The following is a 26,290-nucleotide window of genomic DNA, read 5'->3' as shown; positions in this document are numbered from 1 at the left end:
ATAAGCTTTGCAATTTTTGAAAATGTTATTTAAATGCATAATATATATTTTTATATATATATTATAATGGATTATTCAGTTAGGGACAAAAACTGGATAATGTCAATCTTAGGTAATAATGGATACTTCATCATATTATTAAATCATTTCACATAAACAAAATGTCCTACTGTATGCTCTGTTATTTTTTTAAACAGAACAAGAACAGGGTAGTGTAGGTAAAAGAAGAAGCAAAGCACTAATACATTCTACTGTAAATTCCCATCAACAATGTCTGGTTTGACAGAGCGCGAGTAATTTAGTACTGAGATACATTTCAACATGAGAAGCAACAAGGATATTAACCCAACGTGTACAGTACATACTGTTTAGGCTTCCTCTGTGTACTTTTTGTTGGTGAACTGTGCATTGATAAGGGGTTCAAAGCCACGCTTCCTGCGCTGCTGCAAGTAGAGGACCAAGACAAGTAGAAGAACCAGGAGACCCAGGAAAACACCGCCCAGAGTGGACCCCAGCACAAACACAAATCCACTGTCCATAGCTGAGGAAGGGATGTAAGAAGAGAGATTTAATGCAAACAAGACCTTAATGAGAGCTTTCTTATTTCATTTTGACCTGATAATAAAATAAGAAAAAGTTGATGACAATTAATTTTATTGCAAAGACGACTGTGAAATCACTAACCATCCAGTTCAATGGCATAAGAATATCCCAGCTGGTCAGACGCAACGTAAATCTCTTCATTGGTCACAGGAGGGAAGAATGGCACCATGTTGTAATCTCTGTTGTGACCAATGGGGGCCATCTCATCGGGGAAACTGGAGTTTGGTGGAACAGACTTCCTCATCCACTCATCAAAAATGGCATCAGTGAAAGCATGGAGCACCTTCAAAGAGATAGAGAGTTATGTAACTTTAAAACATTTGGTAACACTTTAAATTAAGTTGCCAACACTACATCAAATTGTCCTTTATTACAATGTAACTGCACAGTAATAACTGTAGTAACAGTAAAGTAACCACATAGTTATTGCTATGCATTTACATTGTAATAGGGTTTAGCGGAATCAGGTATTACACAATTGGAACAAGGACGGTGTAATTCCACATCCACTTGCTGAAGGTTATCCCACATGCATAATTATTCATGTTATTCCACATGTTATTGTTCCACGATGTAACTACTGCTGCAATTACACATTTGAAAGTCCCCAGTGAATTACAATGTTAATAATTAGTCAAACCAAAATATGACCTTGTCAGATGTAACTACGCTGCCATCAAATTCAAGTGTAATTTCAGGGGTTGATACCATCTTGACCTAATGATGTAAATAGACATGAGAGGCTGTTACATGCTAACCACAGAGTAATGAAAGGCATTATTACCTACTGGGTTTCCCTTCACATTAAGTAGCTTGGTCCTGGCTGGTTACATGTTAATTACAAGTGTATCCCATTCAACTACGTCGTTCTTACATGACTTTTTATTCGGTATAACCTGAGAAGCAGGTAATAACACAGACAAACAAATGTATTTAAAATAACCAGCAGTTAATGAGAGGGTGTGCCTTGTTACAATTGTTGTTACTAGGTCCTAGCCGATTTACATAATTACATCAAGACGGTATCAACGCTGGTATTACCTGTGGATTTGATGGTAGTGGCACTGTATAGTGTAGTAACGAGGTCATATATTGGTTCAAGTTATTAAAATGATCATTCACAGGTGACTTTCAGACGTGTAAGGGCAAAACGAGTTACATAGTGGAACAAGAAAATATTTAATAACATCAGGGGAATATCCTTCAGCAAGTGGATGTGCAATTACAAAGTCTGTGTTCTAATTGTGTAATAACTTAAACCGCTAATACTCTAGTATCATGTAATTACACAGTAACTACTATGTTGTTACTACAGTTATTACTGTGTAGTTACATAGTAATAGGGACAACTTAATATAAGGCGATATCAAACGTTTAAGCATCTTCTGCATAGAAAACGGCTAACTACAAAATAGTTTACTTTATCCCACATGACAGTCAAATACAATACTGCAATACATCGACTCCTAAGCAATTGTTCAAACTAGATCATTACTAGAAAGATGGGGTCATTGGCTGCAGAGTGAGACAGAGCACTGGTTCCATTGAGGAAGGAGTGGACCAGGTTGTGCAGGTTGTTCACTGACAAGTCAAGCTCTGCCTCGCCATCTGGCTTGTCATAGCCTTCAAGAGAATTCCTGTGTAGAAAACAAATTACAGTTGGAAGTCAGAAACAATGCAATCGAGACAGATTACTCAACGTTACTTTATTGGATAATACCTTATGCGTAATGTCCCAGGTCAGTGTCAATAGATTAGGTCACCTGAAGCTGAAGGTAGAGTTAGTGTAGAACGGAGCGTTGTCAAAGTCTCTGATGTTTAAACAGCTCCTAACATCATCCATGGTGGGCAGGCTCGTGTCGGTCCTCGCGCCACCCAGCTGACCTCTCCTAATGCTCCCCTCACTGGTCCCATTACAGAGAGTGACCAGGCGGTTATATTCATCCAGGCTGGGGGGGAGGGGGAATTCAAGCAACATGTACCCAGTAGTATCAAAACCAGCATAGGCCCAGAAAGCATAAACAGCACAGGTATAGTACAGACAGGGCATGGTTTCCCAGACATGGATGAAGCCTAGTCCTTTACTTTCAATGAAATGTCTTAATTGGTTTTGGGCTAGATTCAATCCGATTGACATAGCGTTGTTTTGGCGGTGTCGAAGGCGGAACTGATTCTGTCAAATCCACAAGTGTCTCGTTGCGTTATCGCAGAGACTGCCATTGGATGCAACAAAGCCACACTCGACTATAATCTGACAAATCCCATGCAGTCCACAGTTTCAAGTTAGACTCATAGACATAAATCCCCCCAGCCAAATGAACATATAAACATGCGTTAGCCTAACCAGTGGTGACTCAACATGTTCAGCTAAAAAATATACATTATCGTTCAAAAGTTTGGGGTCACTTAGAAATGTCCTTGTTTTTGAAAGAAAAGCTCATTTTTATGCCCATTAAAATAACTTCAAATTGATCAGAAATACAGTATAGACATTGTTAATGTTGTAAATGACTCTTGTAGCTGGAAACGGACAGTTTTTTAATGGAATATCTACATAGGCGTACAGAGGCCCATTCTTAGCAACCATCACTCCTGTTTATCATTTTAAAAGGCTATTTGATCATCAGAAAATCCTTTTGCAATTATGTTAGCACAGCTGAAAACTGTTGTTCTGATTAAAGAAGAAATAAAACTGGCCTTCTTTAGACTCATTGAGTATCTGGCGCATCAGCATTTGTGGATTCGATTACAGGCTCAAAATGGCCAGAAACAAATAACTTTCTTCTGAAACTTGTCAGTGTATTCTTGTTCTGAGAAATTAAGGCTATTCCATGCGAGAAATTGCCAAGAAACTGAAGATCTCGTACAACGCTTTGCACTACTCCCTTCACAGAACAGCGCAAACTGGCTCTAACCAGAATAGAAAGAGGAGTGGGAGGCCCCGGTGCACAACTGAGCAAGAGGACAAGTACATTAGAGTGTCTAGTTTGAGAAACTGACAAGTCCTCAACTTGGAGCTTCATTAAATGTACACGCAAAACACCAGTCTCAATGTCAACAGTGAAGAAGCGACTCCAGGATGCTGGTGCAATTTAGATTTTGGCCACTAGATGGCAGCAGTGTATGTGCAACGTTTTAGACTGATCCAATTAACCTTTGCATTTAGCTTAAAATGTTGTATCCAGTCTGCCCAAATGTGCCTAATTGGTTTATTGATACATTTTCAAGGTCATAACTGTGCACTCTCCTCAAACAATAGCACGGTATTATCTCACTGTAATAGCTACTGTGCAGTTAGAGTAACTATAATTTAAGCTTTCTGCCCAGATATGTCTATGTCCTGGAAAATGTTCTTGTTGCTTACAACCTCATGCTAATCTCATGCTAATCACAACCTCATGCTAATCACCCCCCCCCCCCCCCCCCCACCCCCCACCCCCCTGTGTGTTGAGATAATTGTGTTGTTTCTCTATAACCTGTCAATTCATGTGCCTTGCCACCATGATATATGGGCCGAACGACAATACATTCAACCACACCTTTGTTTTATCACAAAACTGGATAGCAACCTCTGTCCATAATGCATATTGCATGTACAGTAAGAGACAGTTACATGGCCTACAGCATGGTCAAGCAAGTTAGTTTCCCACATTTTTGGACCACTAAACAACTATTGGTTTAGAACCACGGAGAGTTACCAGGGATTGTGAAGAGACACAGGCACAGAGACACATACACATGATAAGACAAACACTCGTACACACGTACACATGGATGTTGTATTGTAAATATGTGATAGTGGAGTAGTGGCCTGAGGAAAAAAACATAAATGTATTGGGTAAAGTGTTGTGAAATGTAATGTCATGTAATATCTTAAACTGTATATAACTGCCTTAATGTTGCTGGACCCAACAAAGAGCAGTTTTGCCTTGGCAGCAGCTAATGGTAATCTTTAATAAATACAAATAAAAATATCACAAGTTGCAAAGACTGCCTCCACTATTTCAGCACCAGTTCAACGTCAACATCATAAAATCACCTCTGCTTAGTCTAATACAGTGACAACTGGATTTAGTCCTCTCAATGTATGCTAAATATGATGTGGCTGTCCATGGTTCTGATTTCTGTGTGTGAATGTGTGTGTAGAAAAGCATGTTGTCTAACCCTACTTGTAGAGAAACGCCAATGCCATCCTGCTCTCTTTCATGTTGACGAAAGGTCTATTACTCTGTCACACAGTACATGTTTTTATTTTTTGCTGTCCTAGGCTACCTGGCTAAAATGCTTGCTCGCTAGCTTAACTTCCATTCATGGGCAATGTTAGCAGTGGTGGAAAAAGTACCCAATTGTCATACTTGAGTTAAAGTAAAGATACCTTCATAGAAAATGACACAAGTAAAAGTGAGTACTTTAAAGTATTTTTACTTATGACCACTGAACATTAGCCTTCTACATTCAGGTTGTTGTTTTTTTTAACCTTTATTTAACTAGGCAAGTCAGTTAAGAACAAATTCTTATTTTCAATGACGGCCTAGGAACAGTGGGTTAACTGCCTGTTCAGGGGCAGAACGACAGATTTGTACCTTGTCAGCTCGGGTGTTTGAACTTGCAACATTCCGGTTACTAGTCCAACGCTCTAACCACTAGGCTACCCTGCCGCCCCCGTATTGAACTTCCATCCCTTCAGGCCAGGGGTACAACAATGTATGAATTAACCTCTTAATGGTTGGATCAGAATCATCATTATAATCATTGACCAGTATTGACAATTAAGTAAAACCACTATTCCAATCACTATCCCCATCCATGGCTAATTTAGGAAAGGGCTAATTTTAGCTAGCTGGCTAGCTAGCCAACGGAGAACAACACCATGAGATGCAACAATTCAAGTCAATGACGTATGCTCTAAATAGGATTCGATAGGAGTGACGCCAAATCCAAGCTGGCTTCCCTTGACACTTTTTTTTGGTGCTTGTATACTTTTTTTATGACGGGAGGCCAGATGCTCGCTGGCTTACCTAGCCTTCAATGCTACGGGCGGCAACAATTCAATTGGACCACATAGCTTCCGACAGATGGCCTATACGTAGAGAAAAAAAGGCCCGCTGTTTCGCTCGCTCGGATGCTTTCTCGTGTGAGATTACATTCAGCCTCGTGTGATTTGAAAGAAAATGATGAAACACAGAGAGACAAAATACATTTTTACTTTTGGTAGATTTTTTGGGGGGGAAGCCTTCCCTTGGCATCCATGAATACACACCACTGCTTCTTATCTGCACATCGTTCCCTTATGCCATACTTGTTACATCTCAATTGCTATATTGCTTACAGTGCATTCAGAATGTATTCTGACCCTTTCCTTTTTTCCACATTTTGTTATATTACTGACTTATTCTAAAATGTATTCAATAAAACCATTTCCTCGTCAATCTACACACAATACTCCATAATTACAAAGTGAAAACAGGTTTAGAAATTGTATCAAATTAAATTAAAAATAAAAACAAAAAGACTTCATTTAGATAAGTATTCAGACACTTTGCTACGAGACTCGAAATCTAGCTCGAGTGCATCCTTGAGATGTTTCTACAACATTGATTGGAGTCTCCCTGTGGAAAATTCAATTGATTGGACATGATTTGGAAAGACACATCTGTCTATATAAGGTCTCGCAGTTGAAAGTGCATGTCAGAGTAAAAACCAAGCCATGAAATCGAAGGAATTGTCCGTAGAGCTCCGAGACAGGATTGTGTACCAAAAAAAACTTCCACCATCCCTACAGTGAAGCATGGTGGTGGCAGCATCATGCTGTGGGGAAGTTTTTTAGTGGCAGGGACTGGGAGACTAGTCAGGATTGAGGGAAAGATGAACGGAGCAAAGGACAGAGAGATCCTTGATAAAAACCTGCTCCAGAGCGTTCAGGAACTCAGAATGCTGTGAAGGTTCACCTTCCAACAGGGCAACGACCCTAAGCATACAGCCACGACAACGCAGGAGTTTCTGAATGTCCTTGAGAGGCCCAGTCAGAGCCCGGACTAGAACCCAATCGAACATCTCCAGAGAGACCTGAAAATTGTTGTGCAGCCACGCTCCCAATCCAACCTGACAGAGCTTGAGAGGATCTGCAGAGAAGAATGGGAGAAACTCCCCAAATACAGGTGTGCCAAACTTGTAGCGTCATACCCAAGAAGACTCAAGGCTGTAATTTCTGCCAAAGGTGCTTCAACAAAGTACTGAATAAAGGGTCTGAATACTTATGTGAATGTGATATTGAAGTTTTTTATTTGAATACATTTGCAAAAATAAAAATGTTGCTTTGTCATGATGGGGTATTGTGTGTAAATTGAAAAACAATTTCATCCATTTTGGAATAAGTCTGTAATGTAACAAAATGTGGAATAAGTCAAGGGGTCTGAATACTTTTCGAATGCACTGTAGGTCTATCTCATTAGTTTGTTATTCATTATTTTAGGCAATTTTGGAATGATGCATTTCTTTGTTCTGTTTACTTTGTGAATTATAATTAGTTCATGTGCTTTTCTCAATGAGGAGGGGATACTATAATGTTGTTGGGTCTGTAACCATGTTTGCCAGGAAGTAATAGACCCATGTAATTCCAGTTGATATTGCAAGGGTTGTTTTGTTTGGTATAGGCCTAATAAAATACTTCAAATGGTAGGCCAACCGTGTATCTCTCGCGCGCTCTCTCTCTCTGTGGTGACTTAAAGAAGAGTAACACCTCAACATCTTGCTGAATTTATCTGAACTAACTCCTATCTGAATTTCTAACCATTTTGAAAGTGCTGAACGAAGGCTTAGTTTTAGTGACATAAGAACATAAATTAAATAGTTTTAGTGACATAAGAACAAACATTATGAATCTACTGAACATAAATGTAATAATGTTTGTGCATGGTTTAAAAGTCAAAACCGACGTCGGCATTAGTTAATTATTGAAGGAGAATGCAGTTTTTATCGAGTTACACAAATCCAGAAGGAGTCACTAGAAACCATATTTATCTAAGCAAGTCAGCCATATGAGACATTGTTTTTTTTAAATCCAGTAAATGAGGCTGAATGAACTTTTCGCTGCCAGATGAGGAGGTAATAGCCAGATGAGGCTACGCTGATAGCCAGATGAGGCTACGCTGATAGCCAGATGAGGCTACGCTGATAGCCAGATGAGGCTACGCTGAAAGCCAGATGTAGCGGTAATAAAGATTCATTCCATGATGCTGAAAAGAAAGCTCCTCTGTCGGGACAGATTTATGTAGGCTCTAACAGTTTGTGGGCACCGTTTGTCACCATTATAGTTTAATCCCCTACCCCCCCCCCCCCCCCCCCCCCCCCCACCACCACCACCAAGATTTACATGCTAATATTGACACTGAGCGTAACACATCAATAGTTTGATATTTGAGAGTTATTATTTCTAATATCGATAATGGCTGCACTTTCTAGCCCTGGATTGAACCTCTAACACAGTAGGGATAATAATGAAGTGGTTTGTGACACACAAGAGCAGCCGCTCACCGATATGTCAGCTCATTCCACAGTTACACCTCCAACCCCGCCAAAACAATGGTGGTTAACACGGGTTAATGCACAATCTGATTGAATCCAGGCCTTAATCTGTTTCCGGGTAACCTGCCCACAATGTTTTTAACTCGTTTCTGTCCAAAAACGCACCTGTCGCACACCACTCCCCAATTGGAGAACCTGGACTGGTTACTGATGAGGGAGGGGTTGTCTGGGTTGTGCCCCCCCAGGAGAGAGTCTGTACAAACGTCACACTCAGTCTGCCCTGTGGCAAAGTTCCAGTATGGAACAGCAAAGTTCTCATTGCCTGTCAGTCTCTGCAGAATTGAGGAAAGGTTAACTTTCATTCTCATCCATATTTGAAGCAGTTTTCACGTCTTTCTCGTCATCCTTCAAACCCACTCTTACCTGCAGGTCTCTCTCCAGACTGAGAAGGTGGTATCTGTGCCAGGTGACGAAGGCTGGTCCTTTGTGGGAGAAGTCAATGGCCTTGAAAGGACGACCTGGACCTACAGAGAAACACAAGGTTTTTCATGAGCAACTTCTGAATGTTCTCTTCTGTTATCTATACAATACATGGAGATTGGAGAGTATTATATAAACATATAACGAACGAGTAAATAAGTAACACAGCAAGTGAGTCATTTATAACATTTGTCTTTCATTTATGTTCCAACCAAGAAGGGATTAGCTTGAAGGTTGAATGTCATTTAATGTACACTGAGTGTACAAAACATTAAGAACACCTGCTCTTTCCATGACGTAGACAAGCTATGATCCCTTATTGATGTCGCTTGGTAAATCCACTTCAATCAGTGTAGATGAAGGGGAGGAGACAGGTACATAAAATGTTTTTTATGACTTGAGACAATTGAGACATGGATTGTGTGTGTGTGCCATTCAGAGTGAATGGGCAAGACAAAATATTTAAATGCCTTTGAACAGGGTATGGAGGTAGGCACCGTTTTATGTCAAGAACTGCAACGCTGCTGTATAATTCAATATGTTGAAATGATTATTTAATCTATAAATGTATGAAATTATAAAATAATCAATGGGTGTTTTACCTAGAAGTGTGTCTCTGACAGAATAGTAATGCTGCCACACAAAGAAGTCGTAGATGGAGATGTTGGCAAACTGGGGCTGGGTTCCATTGGGCCCCAGCAGGCCCAGCCAGTGCTGTGTGGCAATGACATAGTCTGGGTGGGTGGTGTTCTTGGCCCGGTCCAACACATCCAGAAACTCCTGAAGCTCAGCTGGAGTCAGAGAGTGGATGTTCTTCCTCACCACCGGGACTTTACTTACGTCACAGTTTGGTCCTGTCCAGCCAAACTTACACTGGCCACAGTCGAAGCCACCAAAGTTACCTAGACACATGAAGGGGATATAGATAAGGTAAATCAAGTATACGGGAACAGTCAAAAATGTGGACCGTTCCATATACTTATGGGGACAGTTCAATTATCCCAATTTCTAATTATCCCAATTCCCACCTAAAGGGCAACTCCGCAACTTTTCAACCTCATATTGATTATCTCTAGCATCAAACGAATGACTACATATGTGAAAATGGTGCATTTCAATGTTTTGCACATAAAATACAATGTTAAAGGTTCTTCCTAATGACTTCATCAACATTTTAAAAATTGTGACATGGGGAGCAAGAAAATGTATTATTGAACTTTTCTTTAAATAGGCATGTCAGTTAATTACTAATTCTTATTGACTACCCCGGCCAAACCTTAACCCGGACGACGCTGGGCCAATTGTGCACAACCCTATGGGACTCCCAATCACGGCCGGTTGTAATGCAGCCTAGAATTGAACCAGTTTCTGTAATGACACCTCTAACACTGAGATGCAGTGCCTTAGACCGTTGTGCCACTCGGGAGCCCTCCCTCTGGCTAGAAAATGCCCTCCCTCTGGCTAGAAACTCATTGCATGTTTTGAAAATGCCAGTTTTTCTTACTTTTAATTGTACTATGTCACAGAGAAGCATTTTTTAGGACCTTCTCATCTTATCTCTTTAACCACAGATCATAGAAACATTTTGTTTTTATTTGTAGACACTGGTTTGGTGCTAAAGATAATTCATATGTGGATGAAAAGTGGTGAAGTTGCCCTTTAGCAATTTTCAATTGTTGTTTTAGGTTCTAATGTGATCCAAACAAAAACCTATATTATTCAATAGTGAACGCTGATTTGCTGAAAACATTTATTTAAGACTTAAAGGCGCAATCAGCAGCTGAAACAATAGCAAACCCACACCCCGCCCCTGATTCGATAAAAAGCTGAGGGATGGGGCTGGAGAAATGTAACCACTCTCAAATTCATAGACAGAGTTTAACCATGTTTTTAGGTTTTGTAGTGTTTGTTTATATTAACTTTCTTTACAAATATTGGAGTAAAACAAGCTTATATGTTGGTGTCTGATGGGATACAACAGTTGAACTAAGCTTATGAGGCATTTATAAGTCATTTTCTTCAATAATCAATGGGTACATATCATTAATTTACAATACCAAAAATTGATGTAGCAACTGCACATTGCCCCTTTAAATGTAACACTTCATTTTAATTTGACTTACCAAAGCACCTGCATGTCCGATTGAAGAATTTGATAGGCCACCTTTCTCGATCATCAACATTTCTCAACCTATATGGTCCGCCCCAGGGTTTGGTACTGACTCTGATGTCGGAGCAGTTTCCTCGTCCAGATAAAGTTCCACACACATTAGCAGGATCAGAGCCGAGAGCAGGGCAGCACTGCTTTGAGACGATCGCCTCCACCGTGCTGCAGACTCGAGGAAACTGAGCCTCCGTAGAACCGGGCCTTGTCACAAGACAAACCAAACCTAGCAACAGCGCCTTGATCATCTTCAACACCTCTTGTCCTCTTCTGGCCACTCACAAACCAGTTTGTACACCAGCACACAGCAATTACGTGCTCAATTATTTTCCCCTAAGGGTATGGAATCACATTTGTAACGCTCCTCAGTTGTGTATTCAACATTTGGCTACAGTCATAAATGTAATTTCACGAGGGACAGCCTGAGAGAAAGTACACTGTGATCCAGTCAGTCTCAGGAACATTAGAAAAGCCTCCAATGTATGTGCCCTCTATAAGTATGGTCAGAAAGGATTAAGATCATGGTCTCGTGGTAATCACCTGACACACGAGGACTATGAGCTGGACATACCAGTGAACCAGTGAAATGCCTCGGGCCAAAATACATGGGGTGTTGGGTAGTCAATAGAATATGATATCTACAGGTCCATATACTGTGAAACACACAATATTAGTCCCATGAATATTTTTTTTTAAAGTTCACACAATTTACAGCAGATATTGAAATCCGATCACTTTTACATGTCTGATAACCTACTAACTATAATCCAGTCAGGCCTCCCGAGTGGCGCAGTGGTCTGTGCAGTGCAGTGCAGTGCTAGTTGTGCCACCAGAGATTCTGGGTTTGAGTCCAGGCTCTGTCGCAGCCGGCCACAACCGGGAGACCCATGGGGCTGCGCACAATTGGCCCAGTGTTGTCCGGGTTAGGGGAGGGTTTGGCTGGCAGGGATATCCTTGTCCCATCGTGCACTTGTGACTACTGTGGTGGGCTGGGCGCAGTGCACGCTGACACAGTTGCTAGGTGTACAGTGTTTCCTCCGACACATTGGTGCGGCTGGCTTCCGGATTAAGTGGGCATTGTGTCAAGAAGCAGTGCGGCTTGGTTGGGTTGTGTCGGAGGATGCACGGCTCTCGTCGCAGGACGCACGGCTCTCGACCTTCGCCTCTCCCGAGTCTGTATGGGAGTTTCAGCGACAAGACTGTAACTACCAATTGTGGAGAAAAAAGGTCATAAAGAATTATAAAACAAACTATAATCCAGTCATCAGTTCTGTTTAGTGTAATTTATACGGTTGTTTCTGACATTTTATCGCATGACACATCATTCATATAACCTTAAATCGCTTAAATCATGATAAAACATGGCTCACATAGTTCATGCAAGAAATCTTCATCTGAACACAAAAACTAAAGAGACTTCCCGAATCACACAAGTTATGTTTACTACAACTCTGCATCGGGAAAAACAGATTAAAATACCTTGATCAGATTGTGCTAATTTTGGCGTATGGAGGCCATGCGGATTAGGAACATGCAGGCTGAAATGTTATACTTTGACCAATCATTTCCCTTTTCTCTGGTATAATCTAAACTATGTTCAGACGTTTCAGTCTAATGCTGTACTTCTGGTGTATTACTGTACCAAATCTCCTTTCCTTTTACGTATTTCAACACGTCCTCAGGTCATGAGATATTTGTCCTCTGAGATTTTAGTGCAGAGCTTGCTGAAAGGGTCACCCTTGTGACAAGAAAGTTCCCCAACCACAACCAAACTCTTACATTTAGACTGTTAATGTAGGCTACTTGTGTAGGGTTGTTTCTATCGACTGGGAGAGTTAAATGACATGTTTGCCTTAAGCAACACCATGAACAAGTAGGCTATATTGTATACTGGAGTACTAAGAATTTGTTTTCTTGTACTGCGCTGGGAAAAAGTCATCAAACGATTGTGGAATCTTTCTGAGAGCTCCAAAAACATCAATGAAGGTAAATGATGCTTGGTACACCAGTGCAGAAATGTCTGATGTCATATGCTTTGTGCTCGTGTGATTAGCTAGATTTTCCCTTCCACCTCTTACCTATGGCCTGGCATGTGACTGTTGAGTGAAAAGTCACATGAATACCTGAACTCAGCAACAACAAAAAATAAACGTCCTCTCACTGTCAAGTGCGTTTATTTTCAGCAAATTTAACATGTGTAAATATTTGTATGAATATAACAAGATTCAACAACTGAGACATAAACTGAACAAGTTTTACATAAATGGAATAATGTGTCCCTGAACAAAGGTGGGGTCAAAATCAAAAGTAACCATCAGTATCTGGTGTGGCCACCAGCTGCATTAAGTACTGCAGTGCATCTCCTCCTCATGGACTGCATCAGATTTGCCAGTTCTTGTTGGGAGATGTTACCGCACTCTTCCACCAAGGCACCTAAAATTTCCAGGACATTTCTGGGGGGAATGGCCCTTGCCCTCACCCTCTGATCCAACAGGTCCCAGACGTGCTCAATGGCTTCGCTGGCCATGGCAGAACACTGACATTCCTGTCTTGCAGGAAGTCACACACAGAACAAGCAGTATGGCTGGTGGCATTGTCATGCTGAGGGTCATGTCAGGATGAGCCTGCAGGAAGGGTACCACATGAAGGAGGACGATGTCTTCCATGTAACGCACAGTGTTGAGATTGCCTGCAATGAAAACAAGCTCAGTCTGATAGTGCTGTGACACACCGCCCCAGACCATGATGAACCCTCCACCTCCAAATCGATCCTGCTCCAGAGTACAGGCCTCGGTGTAACACTCATTCCTTCGACAATAAACGCAAATCTGACCATCACCCCTGGTGAGACAAAACCGTGACTCGTCTGTGAAGAGCACTTTTTGCCAGTCCTGTCTGGTCAGCGACGGTGAGTTTGTGCCCATAGGCGATGTTGTTGCCGGTGATGTCTGGTGAGGACCTGACCTACAACAGGTCTACAATCCCTCAGTCCAATCTCTTTCAGCCTATTGAGGACAGTCTGAGCACTGATGGAGGGATTGTGCGTTCCTGGTGTAACTCGGGCAGTTGTTGTTGCCATGCTGTACCTGTCCTGCAGGTGTGATGTTTGGATGTACCGATCCTGTGCAGGTGTTGTTACACGTGGTCTGCCACTGCGAGGATGATCAGCTGTGCGTCCTGTCTCCCTGTAGCGCTGTCTTAGGCGTCTCACAGTACGGACATTGCAATTTATTGCACTGGCCACATCTGCAGTCCTCATGCCTCCTTGCAGCATGCCTAAGGCATGTTCACACAGATGAGCAGGGACCCTGGGCATCTTTCTTTTGGTGTTTTTCAGAGTCAGTAGAAAGGCCTCTTTAGTGTCCTAAGTTTTCATAACTGTGACCTTAATTGCCTACCATCTGTAAGCTGTTAGTGTCTTAACGACCGTTCCACAAGTGCATGTTCATTAATTGTTTATGGGTCATTGAACAAGCATGGGAAACAGTGTTTAAATCCTTTACAATTAAGATATGTGAAGTTATTTGGATTTGTACAAATTATCTTTGAACGACAGGGTCCTGAAAAAGGGAAATTTATTTTTTTGCTGAGTTTACATATACTGCTAGTGAGGGCATGAAATAATTTTTTACAAATAAATTCTAATCCCCTAATAAAATTTTTAAAACTGAATCCAAAAGAAAAATCCTGAATCCCAAAATACATTTTTAAATTAAACAAATACTATTCTGTGAAGGTTTGTAGAAAACGTGCTGGTATTTTAACACTGTCCATTATTGTCATAAAGAAAGATACACTAATATGTTGTTTATTTAATGGACACAATCATATTTTCTCTCTGCAAGTCTACGCAGTTGTTGAATTACTCAAAAGCCAACATTTTATGGACCTGATCTAAGAAATCAACAGAAAGAGTCAGAATGTAGTGTGGTTATCAAGAGAGAAAATAGCCCTGAGAAAATTCCCTTTCTGTGACCATACCTCTTAGATAGGGTTAGATGTTAAGTCCTCTATTTAGGGGACTGTGAGCTGTTCTGGGCCGGTTCTGACTGACGAGTGAACGAGGCAGGGTCCAGTGCCTTATTGTGCCAGAAAGCTCCATCTATCTGCTTTCCACTATGACTCTGTCAGTGGGGCTGACTTGAAGTCTCAGGTTTCAGACCCACATTTGCATAGGGAGTAAGAGTAACATTTTCTGACCTATCCAGACAAAGAATCGCTTTTATTTCTAGATTTTTGTAAACTATGTACTTGAGCTTGTGTACTCAAAAGTAACTACACCACAGACCTTTCTAGAAGGATGCATCATTAGTAGTTATTGCTTATGGCAATCTCATGAAGAAAATATTGCTTTTGTGTATTCTATTTGCAGGTTGGCATTTATTGTTATGAATCTTGACCTGGAGGCAGCTCTACAGAATGGTCACTAAGTTATAAAAGTTATAAAATCAGATTTTAAACCTGACCCTAACCTTAACCACACTGCTAACCCTAATCTTAAATTAAGACCAAAAAGTAGATGTTTGTTTTCATGAATTTTTACGATATAGCCCATTTTCACTTTGCAGTTGGCCCATCTAGCGGAAATAGCTCAGTTCTGCCTCCATGGCAAGATTCATGACAACCATAAACTTACTGTCTATTTAGGCGGTAATATACATTTTGACATAACATTCAAGAGGTATCTAAATTCTACGCGTTCCTAGGGGTAACCAAACATTTTGCTTCATGCCCTACCAGGGTTAAGCAGTGATAAAAACATACCCAGACCAAAATAATAAGTTAATAATTGATTAATAAAACCCTCTTCTTCAAAACATTTAACTGGATGTGGATTTGAGTATGGGCTCTTGTGACCCACTTGTGACCCACACACAGTATGGGAGCCATTGCTTTATACAACGGGTACTATAAGGTTCACTGCACTTAACAGGATTAGTCAGTAGGATTAATGGAAAAGGCCTAATGGAATGTGTTATAGAAATTATAAAGAAGAAGTGAATTGAGTAAACCATGGAGTTATAATATATTTCAAGTAAAACTTAATGCACACAATTTAATTTCTATTTGTATTTATTACAGATCTCTTCCTTGGGTCCAGCAAAATTAAGGCAGTTTTTACCATTTTAAACACAATACATTCACAGATTTCACAACACACTGTGTGCCTTCAGGCCTCTACTCCACCACTACCACATAACTACAACACTAAATCCATGTGTATGTGTGTGTACAGTGCATATGTTATCGTGTGTGTGTGTGTGTATGCATGTGTCTGTGCCACATTATCTAAGATTTAGTTGAGGTTTACAGTTTACTGAATGTTTTGTCCCAAATACAATGCTTTTAGTTTTAGAAATATTTAGGGCTAACTTATTCCTTGCCACCCACTCTTCGTCAAGTGTTGCAGCCATTTCAGTCGCTGGAGTAGCTGACGTGTATAGTGTTGAGTCATCCGCGTACATAGACACTCTGGCTTTACTCAAAGTCAGTGGCATGTTAGTAAAAATGTAAAAAAGCAAGGGGCCTAATTGACAACAAAGGATAGGAAACATAACTGGAATCAGAATCAAAGGGTGTACAAATATTTATTCTCGTAAACTACATTTTTGTCCAAGACATAGAATCAAACATTACAGAACAGGAACTGAAAATGGGCTCTCAATAAATTAATAAATATTCAGTAAGTGTTCATTATTCTGTATGGGTTCATTCCTTGTGTTGTTCTGATTGGCTGAATATAAATATTACAGGTCTCAAACATTCTACCCTCAGGATTTTACGTTGATGAAATAAGTACTTATCTTGAGTTACAGTATGTTTCAATTGATCCCATGACTGTGTATTACGTTAATATGAACATTGCATACAAGCTTAACCAGATAAACCGTAGGCTTTCGTTCAGTTACTGTTAGACTTTAGCTCAAGAAAAGTTCAAGAGTTGTCTATGTACTTCCTATTGTATTGTATTAAGGGTTCAAAGCCATGCTTTCTTCGCCTGTGCAGCATATAAACCACGACTACCATGAGCACAGCCAGTAGGCCCACGAAAACGCCTGTCAAAGTAGCTCTCACGACAATTACAGGATTACCGTCATTCTCTGAAAGACAAACGGAAAGAAAGCAAACTCTGAAATGAATTGGTGCTTACTTCATTCTCTTGCCATTAGCGTTGAATGCATAGTGCAAACGCCTGTTGAAATGTTGAATCACTAACCATCCAGTGCGATGGCATAAGAATATCCCAGCTGGTCAGACGCAACGTAAATCTCTTCATTGGTCACAGGAGGGAAGAATGGCACCATGTTGTAATCTCTGTTGTGACCAATGGGGGCCATCTCATCGGGGAAACTGGAGTTTGGTGGAACAGACTTCCTCATCCACTCATCAAAAATGGCATCAGTGAAAGCGTGGAGAACCTATACAAATACATTTCTTAGTTACACAAACTAAGTAAAAACACATTTATATTATTATGACATGTACATGTACTTGTTTTGTTTTATTTAATTAAATTCTATCTTATTTATTTTATTTTTCAATACTAGAAAGATGGGGTCATTGGCTGCAGAGTGAGACAGAGCACTGGTTCCATTGAGGAAGGAGTGGACCAGGTTGTGCAGGTTGTTCACTGAGGAGTCAAGCTCTGCCTCGCCATCTGGCTTGTCATAGCCTTCAAGAGAATTCCTGTTAATAACAGATCATATTTTATCGTTAGCGTACACACATAACACTTTTGCCTAGAGAAAAAGTGAATTATCGAAGGAAAATGACCTGAAGCTGAAGGTAGAGTTAGTGTAGTAGGGAGAACTGTCAAAGTCTCTGAGTCTGAGACAGCTCCTGACGTCATTCATTGTGGGAAGACTCATGTTGCTCCTCCCTACCTGTCCTCTCCTTATATGTCCCTCACTGGTCCCATTACACAAAGTGACCAGGCGGTTATATTCATCCATGCTGGGAGAGAAGACAGATGTTATTTAATTATGAATAGAGATGCTATCCCCTGTACACATAAGTGAAGGTACGCACTTGTGTGTATGCGTGCACACACACACACAAACACACACGCGCTCCTGTGCATGCTTGCACACACGCACAAAGGCATGCAAGCACAGACACAAATACTCATTCACCTATGTTTGGCCACATACACTCAGCGTTTTGACATAAATTGCTCCAGACCTGTTACACACCACTCCCCAATTGGAGAACCTGGACTGGTTACTGATGAGGGAGGGGTTGTCTGGGTTGCGCCCCCCCAGGAGAGAGTCTGTACAGACGTCACACTCAGTCTGCCCTGTGGCAAAGTTCCAGTATGGAACAGCAAAGTTCTCACTGCCAGTCAGTCTCTGCAGAAGAGAGGTCATTCTGCTATACACATTCGGTAGACATTTCCTATTAACGTACATACTCGTGAGAAAAATAAGGCCACACAGAAATTACCTCCTCACTCTTACCTGCAGGTCTCTCTCCAGACTGAGTAGGTGGTACCTGTGCCAGGTTATAAAGGCAGGTCCTTTGTGGGAGAAATCAATCTGTTTGAAAAGACGTCCAGGTCCTAGAAAAGATTAAACGTACTGGTCACAGATATGTAATAGATATTCAATTGTTTAACATTGTGCACTTGTAAATGGTCCTCATTATACTTTCTTGTTTGGTTGTTTGTGTGGTACATCACATTTACCAAGCAGCGTTTCTCTGACAGAGTAGTAATGCTGCCATGTAAAGAAGTCGTAGATGGAAATATTGGAGAACTGGGGCTGGGTTCCATTGGGCCCCAGCAGGCCCAGCCAGTGCTGTGTGGCGATGACATAGTCTGGGTGGGTGGTGTTCTTGGCCCGGTCCAACACATCCAGAAACTCCTGAAGCTCAGCTGGAGTCAGAGAGTGGATGTTCTTCCTCACCACCGGGACTTTACGTACGTCACAGTTTGGTCCTGTCCAGCCAAACTTACACTGGCCACAGTCGAAGCCACCAAAGTTACCTAGACACACGAAGGGAATATAGATCATAATGTAGCTATGCTGTACAACATACTAATACACTTTTCACATGTAATTTTAACCTAAAGTTAGATACTTATATAGATAACAGAGATCCCTTAGAGGAAGTCTGCAGTTGAACATTTTCAATAGTATAACTTCAATACTTACCGAAGCACCTGCAAGTTTGATTAAAAAATTTTGTTGGCCACCTTTCACGGTCATCTCGGTTTCTCATTCGATATGGTCCGCCCCAGGGTTTGGTACTGACTCTGATGTCGGAGCAGTTTCCTCGTCCAGATAAAGTTCCACACACATTAGCAGGATCAGAGCCGAGAGCAGGGCAGCACTGCTTTGAGACAATCCCCTCCACCGTGCTGCAGACTCGAGGAAACTGAGCCTCCATAGAATCGGGCCTTGTCACAAAACAAACCAGACCCAGAACCAGCACCAGAGCCCTCATCTTTCACGCAGCTGTAATCTTCTGCCTTCTCCCTAAAAAATGGATTTGTACACCTGTTCACAGCAATGATGTGGTCAATAAGTTCCAATAAGACGCAGAGATGTAACTAATTCAATGTCATGGTCTTTGTCTTTCCCATTTAAAAATTTAAATAAACATTCAAGGCCCACTTCGTAATTTCCAACCCATTCAGCACAATTACAGATAGCATTGACAGTGGGCTGCAGGCCTCCAGTAAATTCAACCGTTCTTCCCAGAAATGATAAACTAACATTTCTGGGGACAAGTGATAAAAATACCCGCCCTGTGTCTTTTAAGAACCCAGAGAACAATGATGTCCATATGTTTGCACAATGCTTGCCCTCAGTTAAAGATCCCGTGGTAGCGGATGAGAAAAATAAAAAGCATTGGGCCTCCAGGCAATTGATCATGTGACAAGATAAACCTTCGTTTTTTTCTCCTACCGTTCATCTGATGCCCATTCCCAACCACAGAAGTACCACAGTAACTGTAACTATTTGACATTATTCACACCACTTTCAACTCTACCTTTGCTTTCTAAAACTGCCCTCTGGCCGAAGGCATGAATTTCAACTTTGGTGCTTTTAATGCAAAAAGGCATAGTTCAGTAGGTGTTTCATCTCCACAGTCATGAACAATTTGAACATTTGAAATCATTTTTATCATCATGCGTCTACCTTTCTCTGTTTACTGTTAAGTAACCTTTCATGTACTCTACAACATTATGTGACTATAGTCATACTGGTATCATCTGATAGAACCCTAAGGACCTCTTTCAAATCATGTGTTCAACTGAATGCTGCCCATCCCTCGATGAGTATGCACTTTTCAACAAAACAACTTTAGAATTTGTGCATATGCTTCTCATCATGTATCACAAACAATCATATTTTCTAAGACTCAAAAATCCTTATGGTTAACCATTCATTTCAATAGATCTTTAGAACACTTTGAATGAATTACATTATATCCTAAATCAAGCTTTTGCATTTCATGGAATGTGAAATCTGTCATATAGAACCCCAAAGCCTCCATTGAAACACATGGTGGTGCTAGAGAGCCATCTTTGAAATACAATGACAGCAAGTGTGCTGGAAAATAAGTATTTGAGGGTATGTACACAGTTAAGTTACTTCTTATGTTCAGCTTGTCACTGTAGTCCAGCACTCCAATGTTACATGGTACAATTTCTTCCTGCTATAGATTTAGAAAGTACAAGCATTACCAGGTAAATGGGTTGTAGCTGGGTCGTTCCACGAAATGAGTGCCTTTTGGGTCCCTTTGATATTTTAAATAGAAATTGTGCACAAATACATAATTGTTTAAGCCTATTATATTAAATGAAGTTCCCTTTAATATAGAACACATGGAAAATGCAATAAATCAACATGTTGATCTTTCCCTCTGTGCATCCTCTGTGACTTCTATGGAGATTTGAACCCATTTACAGTTTTTTTCGATTGCTAAACGACAGTGGACACAACTGGAGTCACATGTGCAAAACTCTAACTACAGTCTGCACAGCAGCAGTTCATGTGGACCAAACTCTGGTTCGTTTTTCATTGCTTGAACACAGTTTTCAAAACTCTACACACTTATCCCATGACTTTAACCACAACCTGCACAACACTGTGGATTGACAGCACTTTGTTCAAATGCTAACACACTGCTGTCAAAACTGTGTACCACACATTCAAAACGGAATAGATTTCAGCCTTGTGCCTTTCAAACACTGCTGATTGCAATTTCAGCCGAAAGGCTAAGCAGGTGTCTTGTTTTAGACTTGTTAGTGAACACACACACATATATTACAGTATATATAGGTAGAGCTCAGAAAGACTCATTTTGGAAATGGAACAAGGAAGATGGGTTCGTGGAGGAGAAGGGTGGCAGGGAGAGGGTGGATGCGTGGAGGAAGACAAAGAAGACAAAGAGTTGTTATTTCAGATGAAATAAGGGCTACACTTATAGACCATGTCGTGAACCATGGTCTCTCATTGAGAGAGGCAGGGTTGAGGGTGCAACCCAATCTGCAAAGATCCACAGTGGCATCTGTAATGCGAATTTTCCATCATGCAAACAGGTGAGAGTTACATCCTTACAGTAAATGAAAACATTACAGGAATATATTTTGTATTGCAATTATAGAATATTTACACAGATATATATTACAGTAAGTTTGACTGTAAAATATATTTTTACAACAGGCCCCAAAGGCTGCCCCCTACAGGGGGAAGAGGAAAAATATTTTCAGATGCGCAGGAAAATGCTATTGTTGACATGGTTGTTGTCAACAATGCAATAAAACTGCGGGAGATTCAAGATAGAGTGCTGGCTGATAATGATATATTTGAAAATGTTAATTCTGTCAGCACAACAACTATTGCTCGAGTCCTAAAGAAACACCAAGTTACAATGAAACAGTTATACACTGTACCGTTCGAGAGAAACAGTGAACGGGTAAAAGAGCAAAGATACCAATATGTCCAGGTAAGACGTCTGTACACAGCTTTACAAAATATTTACAGTAAAAAAAAACACTAGCATTTCTACAGTAAAACTGTGCACTTACTGTTTTTCAGAGAGTAATGGAGGTGGAAGCACTGGAAAGACCACATTCATTTGTATTTATCGATGAAGCTGGATTGAACCTTGCCAAAACACGGCGCAGAGGAAGGAATGTTATAGGTCAAAGGGCCACTGTGGAGGTTCCAGGCCAAAGGGGGGGAAATATCACCATGTGTGCTGCAATGGCCAATGATGGTTTGCTTCTCAACACACCACTCATTGGCCCATGCAACACAGAAAGGCTTATATCTTTCCTAGAACAGCTCTATGCTCAGCTAGTGCCAGCAGAACAGGGGGAGCCAGTAAGAAACCCCCAAGTTTTTGTCATAGTTTTCGATAACGTTGCTTTTCACCACTCTGCAGCTGTCACAGATTGGTTTGCAGCACATCACAGATTTATGGTTTTCTACCTGCTTGCATATTCACCCTTCCTCAACCCAATAGAGGAGTTTTTCTCTGCCTGGAGGTGGAAAGTGTTTGGTCACCACCCACATGACCAAATGTCTCTTTTGGAAGCCATGCGTGCCGGATGTGAGGACACGAGTCCAGAGGACTGCCAGGGATGGATAAGGCACTCCAGAAGGTTCTTCCCCAGGTGCATGGCAAGAGAAAACATTAGATGTGATGTTGAAGAAAACCTGTGGCCTGATGCTAGAGAGAGGCAGGATTAGCCCCTCAATTATTTGTTTGAATTACAGTATGTACTTTTAGTTTCTACCTTTTTTTTCTCATTACTGTAATTCCGTAAATTACTACAGACTATTGAAGCAAACTGCTAATTTTCATTTACCTTAAAGAATTGTTATGTTCTAAAAAAATTAATAAATCATGTGAAAGAATGTCACTCTTTTCTTTGAAGAAAATATTACTTTGTATGAAGTCACTGAAATTGTTCAAACTGTAAAGATGAAAAGTTTGTATTTTCTGTATTGGTGTTTGATGCTAGTGTTTTTACTCTCAGTGTGTTCTGAGTGACAGTGTGTGTTATCTCAGTGAGGGTTGTGCATAGTGTTTGGCTGCACTGAGCGTGTTTTGAGCCATGTGTTAAGAGTTGTGTTGCTTGGAATGAGTTTTGCAGGTGATGTGAACTGTTTAGCTCAGGTGACTGTTGGTAGTGCAGACTGTAGTTAGAGTTTTGCACATGTGACTCCAGTTGTGCCCACTGTCGTTTAGCAATCGAAAAAAACTGTAAGTGTTCACCATCATTGTAAAGCCCTAGTTAATTTGTTGCTTTGACAAAGTCCTTTCTAAAGATTATTATTGATTTCGTGTGATTAGGGATTCATTTTAAGGTTAAAAAAAAAAAGCAAAAAATGCCTGTCCCTCATTTTAAGGTCAATCAACCCTGTTACGTGAACTGAAGTGAACTCTAGTTTCAATATGGTGAAACTATTCCTTTTTTAAAAAAAAATATTTTCAAAAGAATTTAAAGAAACATTGAACATCTAATAGTCAAATCATAGTGTAAAAGCAGGTGAGCTGGTTCTACTCTTTTTTTACAGACACTGGTTTTGTGTTGGAAAACTGAGTGGGTTGAACGTAACACGTCAACCCTGTTACCCATAAATAGACAGGCTAGACATTTTTTCACAATTACAATTTCTTGTGACGCTTGCATTCAATTGCCCCTCACTGTTGCAGACAACAATCTTTCATTCCCCCTGTCACAAGGGGATTTATGGCTGATTTAAGATGAAATAGTCAACACTGTTACTTTCTTTGGCACTTAATAGGCACTTACTATAGTCCCTTTTTAAATTTAACCTCTTGTGATGGGAAAATGTTTTTCATAAATTGAACATGTGCTCTTAATGACAGAATGCTAAAATGAGGTGAAATCAACAACAACAACAAAAATCGTCAAGTTACACTACTCAAAAGGCACCTAATTGGTGGAACGACCCAGTTATTCAGATATAACATATTTGTTTTTTTCCTGAGATTTGGCACCTACTGATACCTTATCTGGCCCTGGTGTCCTGAAGTTATACTAAATTCTAAGAAAACACAGGAAATACTCAGAAATAGGCATAAGCCTTTCGGGGCCCTAAGCGAGATTTGTTTGGCCCCCTGGAGCCGGCCCTGCATATTAGCATAAACGTGACATCAGTCAAAACACCTCAATACAAAATATGGTATCAAGAACAAGATAAAACTAGCTGAAATGAGGCACCAATGATTCCCCGTACGGCAGCTTCTTGTCATTGTTTCTAGCTATCTGGCCATCCAGAATCTCAACAACACACGGCCTTCTGACCCATTAAGCGATGCGCATCGTTTTTGTGATGTTGTCAGCCAACCCGTCTATTGTGCCTGGTAATGCTTTTATCCACTCCGTTTGTTTCACCTCCTCCCCATTATCATTTCAATTCATGTATTATTACCCTTTGATTTTGCACTGAGTGGTTGACCACTGTATGAGAACAATTTGAGTGCTGTTGATTTTTGAGCTGCTAATTACACCAGTGTGGAATATGCAGGCAGTGTTGTCCTCTTTTGTTTTTGTTTGAGAGACAATATTGCCCGGTTGTGTTGAGAGTCCTACCCGTATCAGCCCCAATGGAAGTGGCATTGTTCTAAAATGGAAAGTTCCAAATGAAAGGCCAGTATTACATAAAGGGAAAGTGCTGCTCAGCCTTTGAAGTGCTGCAAATGAAAATTCTCCTTTAATAGCATTTCAAAGAGATATCACAGAAGGAGGTGATGCTTAATTTGTGAAATGATCTACTTATTACCATGCTGATGGCAAAATGCATCCATTTCCTTAATGGCTAGGTGAATATTCTGTTCAGCGCGTTGTGCTCTGTACACATTTGGAGGAATATAATGTGTTGGTTGGAAGAAAGAGGGCCTTTTCAAATTGTAATCGAGAGTACTTCAGTTTCATTCACTGAGAACCGAGCTCAGTGGTCTGAAAACGGGAAGAACTGATTGGAGGAGCAGCTGAATCACCTGATTTTAAACCAGCACTCTAAGCCACACTCACAGCACCTCAGTCTAATTGATAGAAAGGCATCTTTTGTCCTCTCAGATCACGATTGATAGCCTGCTGAGGCAATCACACACTGTTAAAAGTGAACGGGACTGGAGTATGGTGGATGCTTCCACTCTTATTCATTGTTGCCCAAGAAAGACCTTGCCTTGTTTATTTTGTGGTGTTGGGTATGAAAGCCATTCAGATTCAATACGTTCTGCTGAAAGGATGCTTTGAGCTTATAGCAGAGGTACAGTGTAAACCCGATTACCCATGCTAGTGTTAGAAACCTTGATTTAGAATGATAGAAGGTACAGTTCAAATGAAAATATGAGGTTACAGGTGTGGTCCCATTTCTACTTTTGAGTTATATTTCATGATAGTTCATGCCTACTTCACCAGCTCTGTGTATAGTCACCTTTCTTGAAACCTGTTGAATTGCTTTACATTTACATTGTATTATAGGAACTTTCGGAGAGAGTGAGAAAGAGAGAGATGCAGTATGTTTAAATGACATCAGGGGGGCAGTATTGTTTTGTTTGTGGTCTTTGTTCAGGGGCATGACTGACCAAGCCACCTACGTTGCCTTCATGATGCTTTCCCAAAAACACCATAAAATAGTCCAGGTATGGAAATGAACTGCCACCATTTAAAATTCCAACCATTCTAGGCAATAACTTCCTGTTTATTGCCTTTACGTTGGTCTGGGTGGTGTAGCCTATAGAGGTAAGCCTATTGAGTGTCCCAGTATACCGTCTTAATCCTCTATAAGACTTCTATATCCACCTTCAAACTAATAACGAGAGGCAACATGTCCCCAACAAACTAGTTTACCAACTTCTGTCACAAACTGGCCTAATTAGCCACTGGAAAATAAGATTAATAGTTGCCGTGAAATAATGCTTCGGGTCAATTATTTAGAAGATTCCCATGATGTTATCTTCAAATTGTAAAGCCAATTCAAGGACAAGCAGCATGAAAAACAATGTTCTTAGATAAATTGCCATCCAAAGTCAACATGCGTTGAAATTAATCGAGATGCTATCCGTGATCATCAACATAAGGTTTATATGGGCAACCTACAGTACAGTACAACCAACACTTATTACATGCATTTAAAGGGCCCTGGCCTAATTACTAATCTTTCCCCTTGTACCATTAGAAATGGAAATTAGAAGTACAAAAAAGACCTTGGGCACTTTTCAATCAGAATACATTAAAGTTGCATTATAGAGGGATAAAAAGAGCGTTGAGTGTTTAAAGTGCTCGGCTGTTCCATGCTCTTCTCACAAATCCTGTCAAGAGCAGGATCCTCTTTAAGTGGGTATTTCCAGTGAGCACCGTCCGACACCGACGTCCCTGGACGTTGACAAGACATTGAAATTTGATTTGGAAATTTGATAGACGTCTATGATTGGTTTAGATTTAGTCCGGTCTGGACCAAATCTGAACCAAGCACAGATGTCCAAGTTTCATAGGTTTGAACAGCACAGTACAGCACAGTAGATCAC

The 26,290-nt window shown here is 40.7% G+C and overlaps 2 protein-coding genes across 2 annotated transcripts; both read right to left on the bottom strand.

Annotated features, from left to right (window-relative positions):
• Positions 1 to 83: 83 nt before the first annotated feature.
• Positions 84 to 11,043, bottom strand: LOC139399451 (L-dopachrome tautomerase-like). The gene is made up of 8 exons (XM_071144865.1): positions 10,731 to 11,043; positions 9,210 to 9,509; positions 8,551 to 8,651; positions 8,293 to 8,459; positions 2,367 to 2,552; positions 2,099 to 2,240; positions 685 to 886; positions 84 to 541 (listed from the first exon to the last, which is right to left on the bottom strand). The coding sequence occupies exons 1-8, from the start codon at positions 11,017 to 11,019 to the stop codon at positions 369 to 371; spliced, it is 1,560 nt and encodes a 519-aa protein (XP_071000966.1). The 5' UTR covers positions 11,020 to 11,043; the 3' UTR covers positions 84 to 368.
• A 5,299-nt stretch (positions 11,044 to 16,342) lies between these two features.
• LOC139399431 (L-dopachrome tautomerase-like) lies at positions 16,343 to 19,379 on the bottom strand. Its single transcript, XM_071144843.1, has 8 exons — positions 18,925 to 19,379; positions 18,456 to 18,755; positions 18,229 to 18,329; positions 17,954 to 18,120; positions 17,546 to 17,725; positions 17,317 to 17,458; positions 16,989 to 17,190; positions 16,343 to 16,872 (listed from the first exon to the last, which is right to left on the bottom strand). Exons 1-8 carry the CDS (start codon positions 19,214 to 19,216, stop codon positions 16,706 to 16,708), a joined length of 1,551 nt encoding a protein of 516 aa, XP_071000944.1. The 5' UTR covers positions 19,217 to 19,379; the 3' UTR covers positions 16,343 to 16,705.
• Between the last annotated feature and the right edge of the window lie 6,911 nt (positions 19,380 to 26,290).

This window comes from Oncorhynchus clarkii, chromosome 3 (genome assembly GCF_045791955.1).
Source record: "Oncorhynchus clarkii lewisi isolate Uvic-CL-2024 chromosome 3, UVic_Ocla_1.0, whole genome shotgun sequence".
Lineage (NCBI taxonomy): Eukaryota > Metazoa > Chordata > Actinopteri > Salmoniformes > Salmonidae > Oncorhynchus > Oncorhynchus clarkii.
Note: the sequence above shows the minus strand (reverse complement) of the source record. Positions and strands in the feature narration are given on the sequence as shown.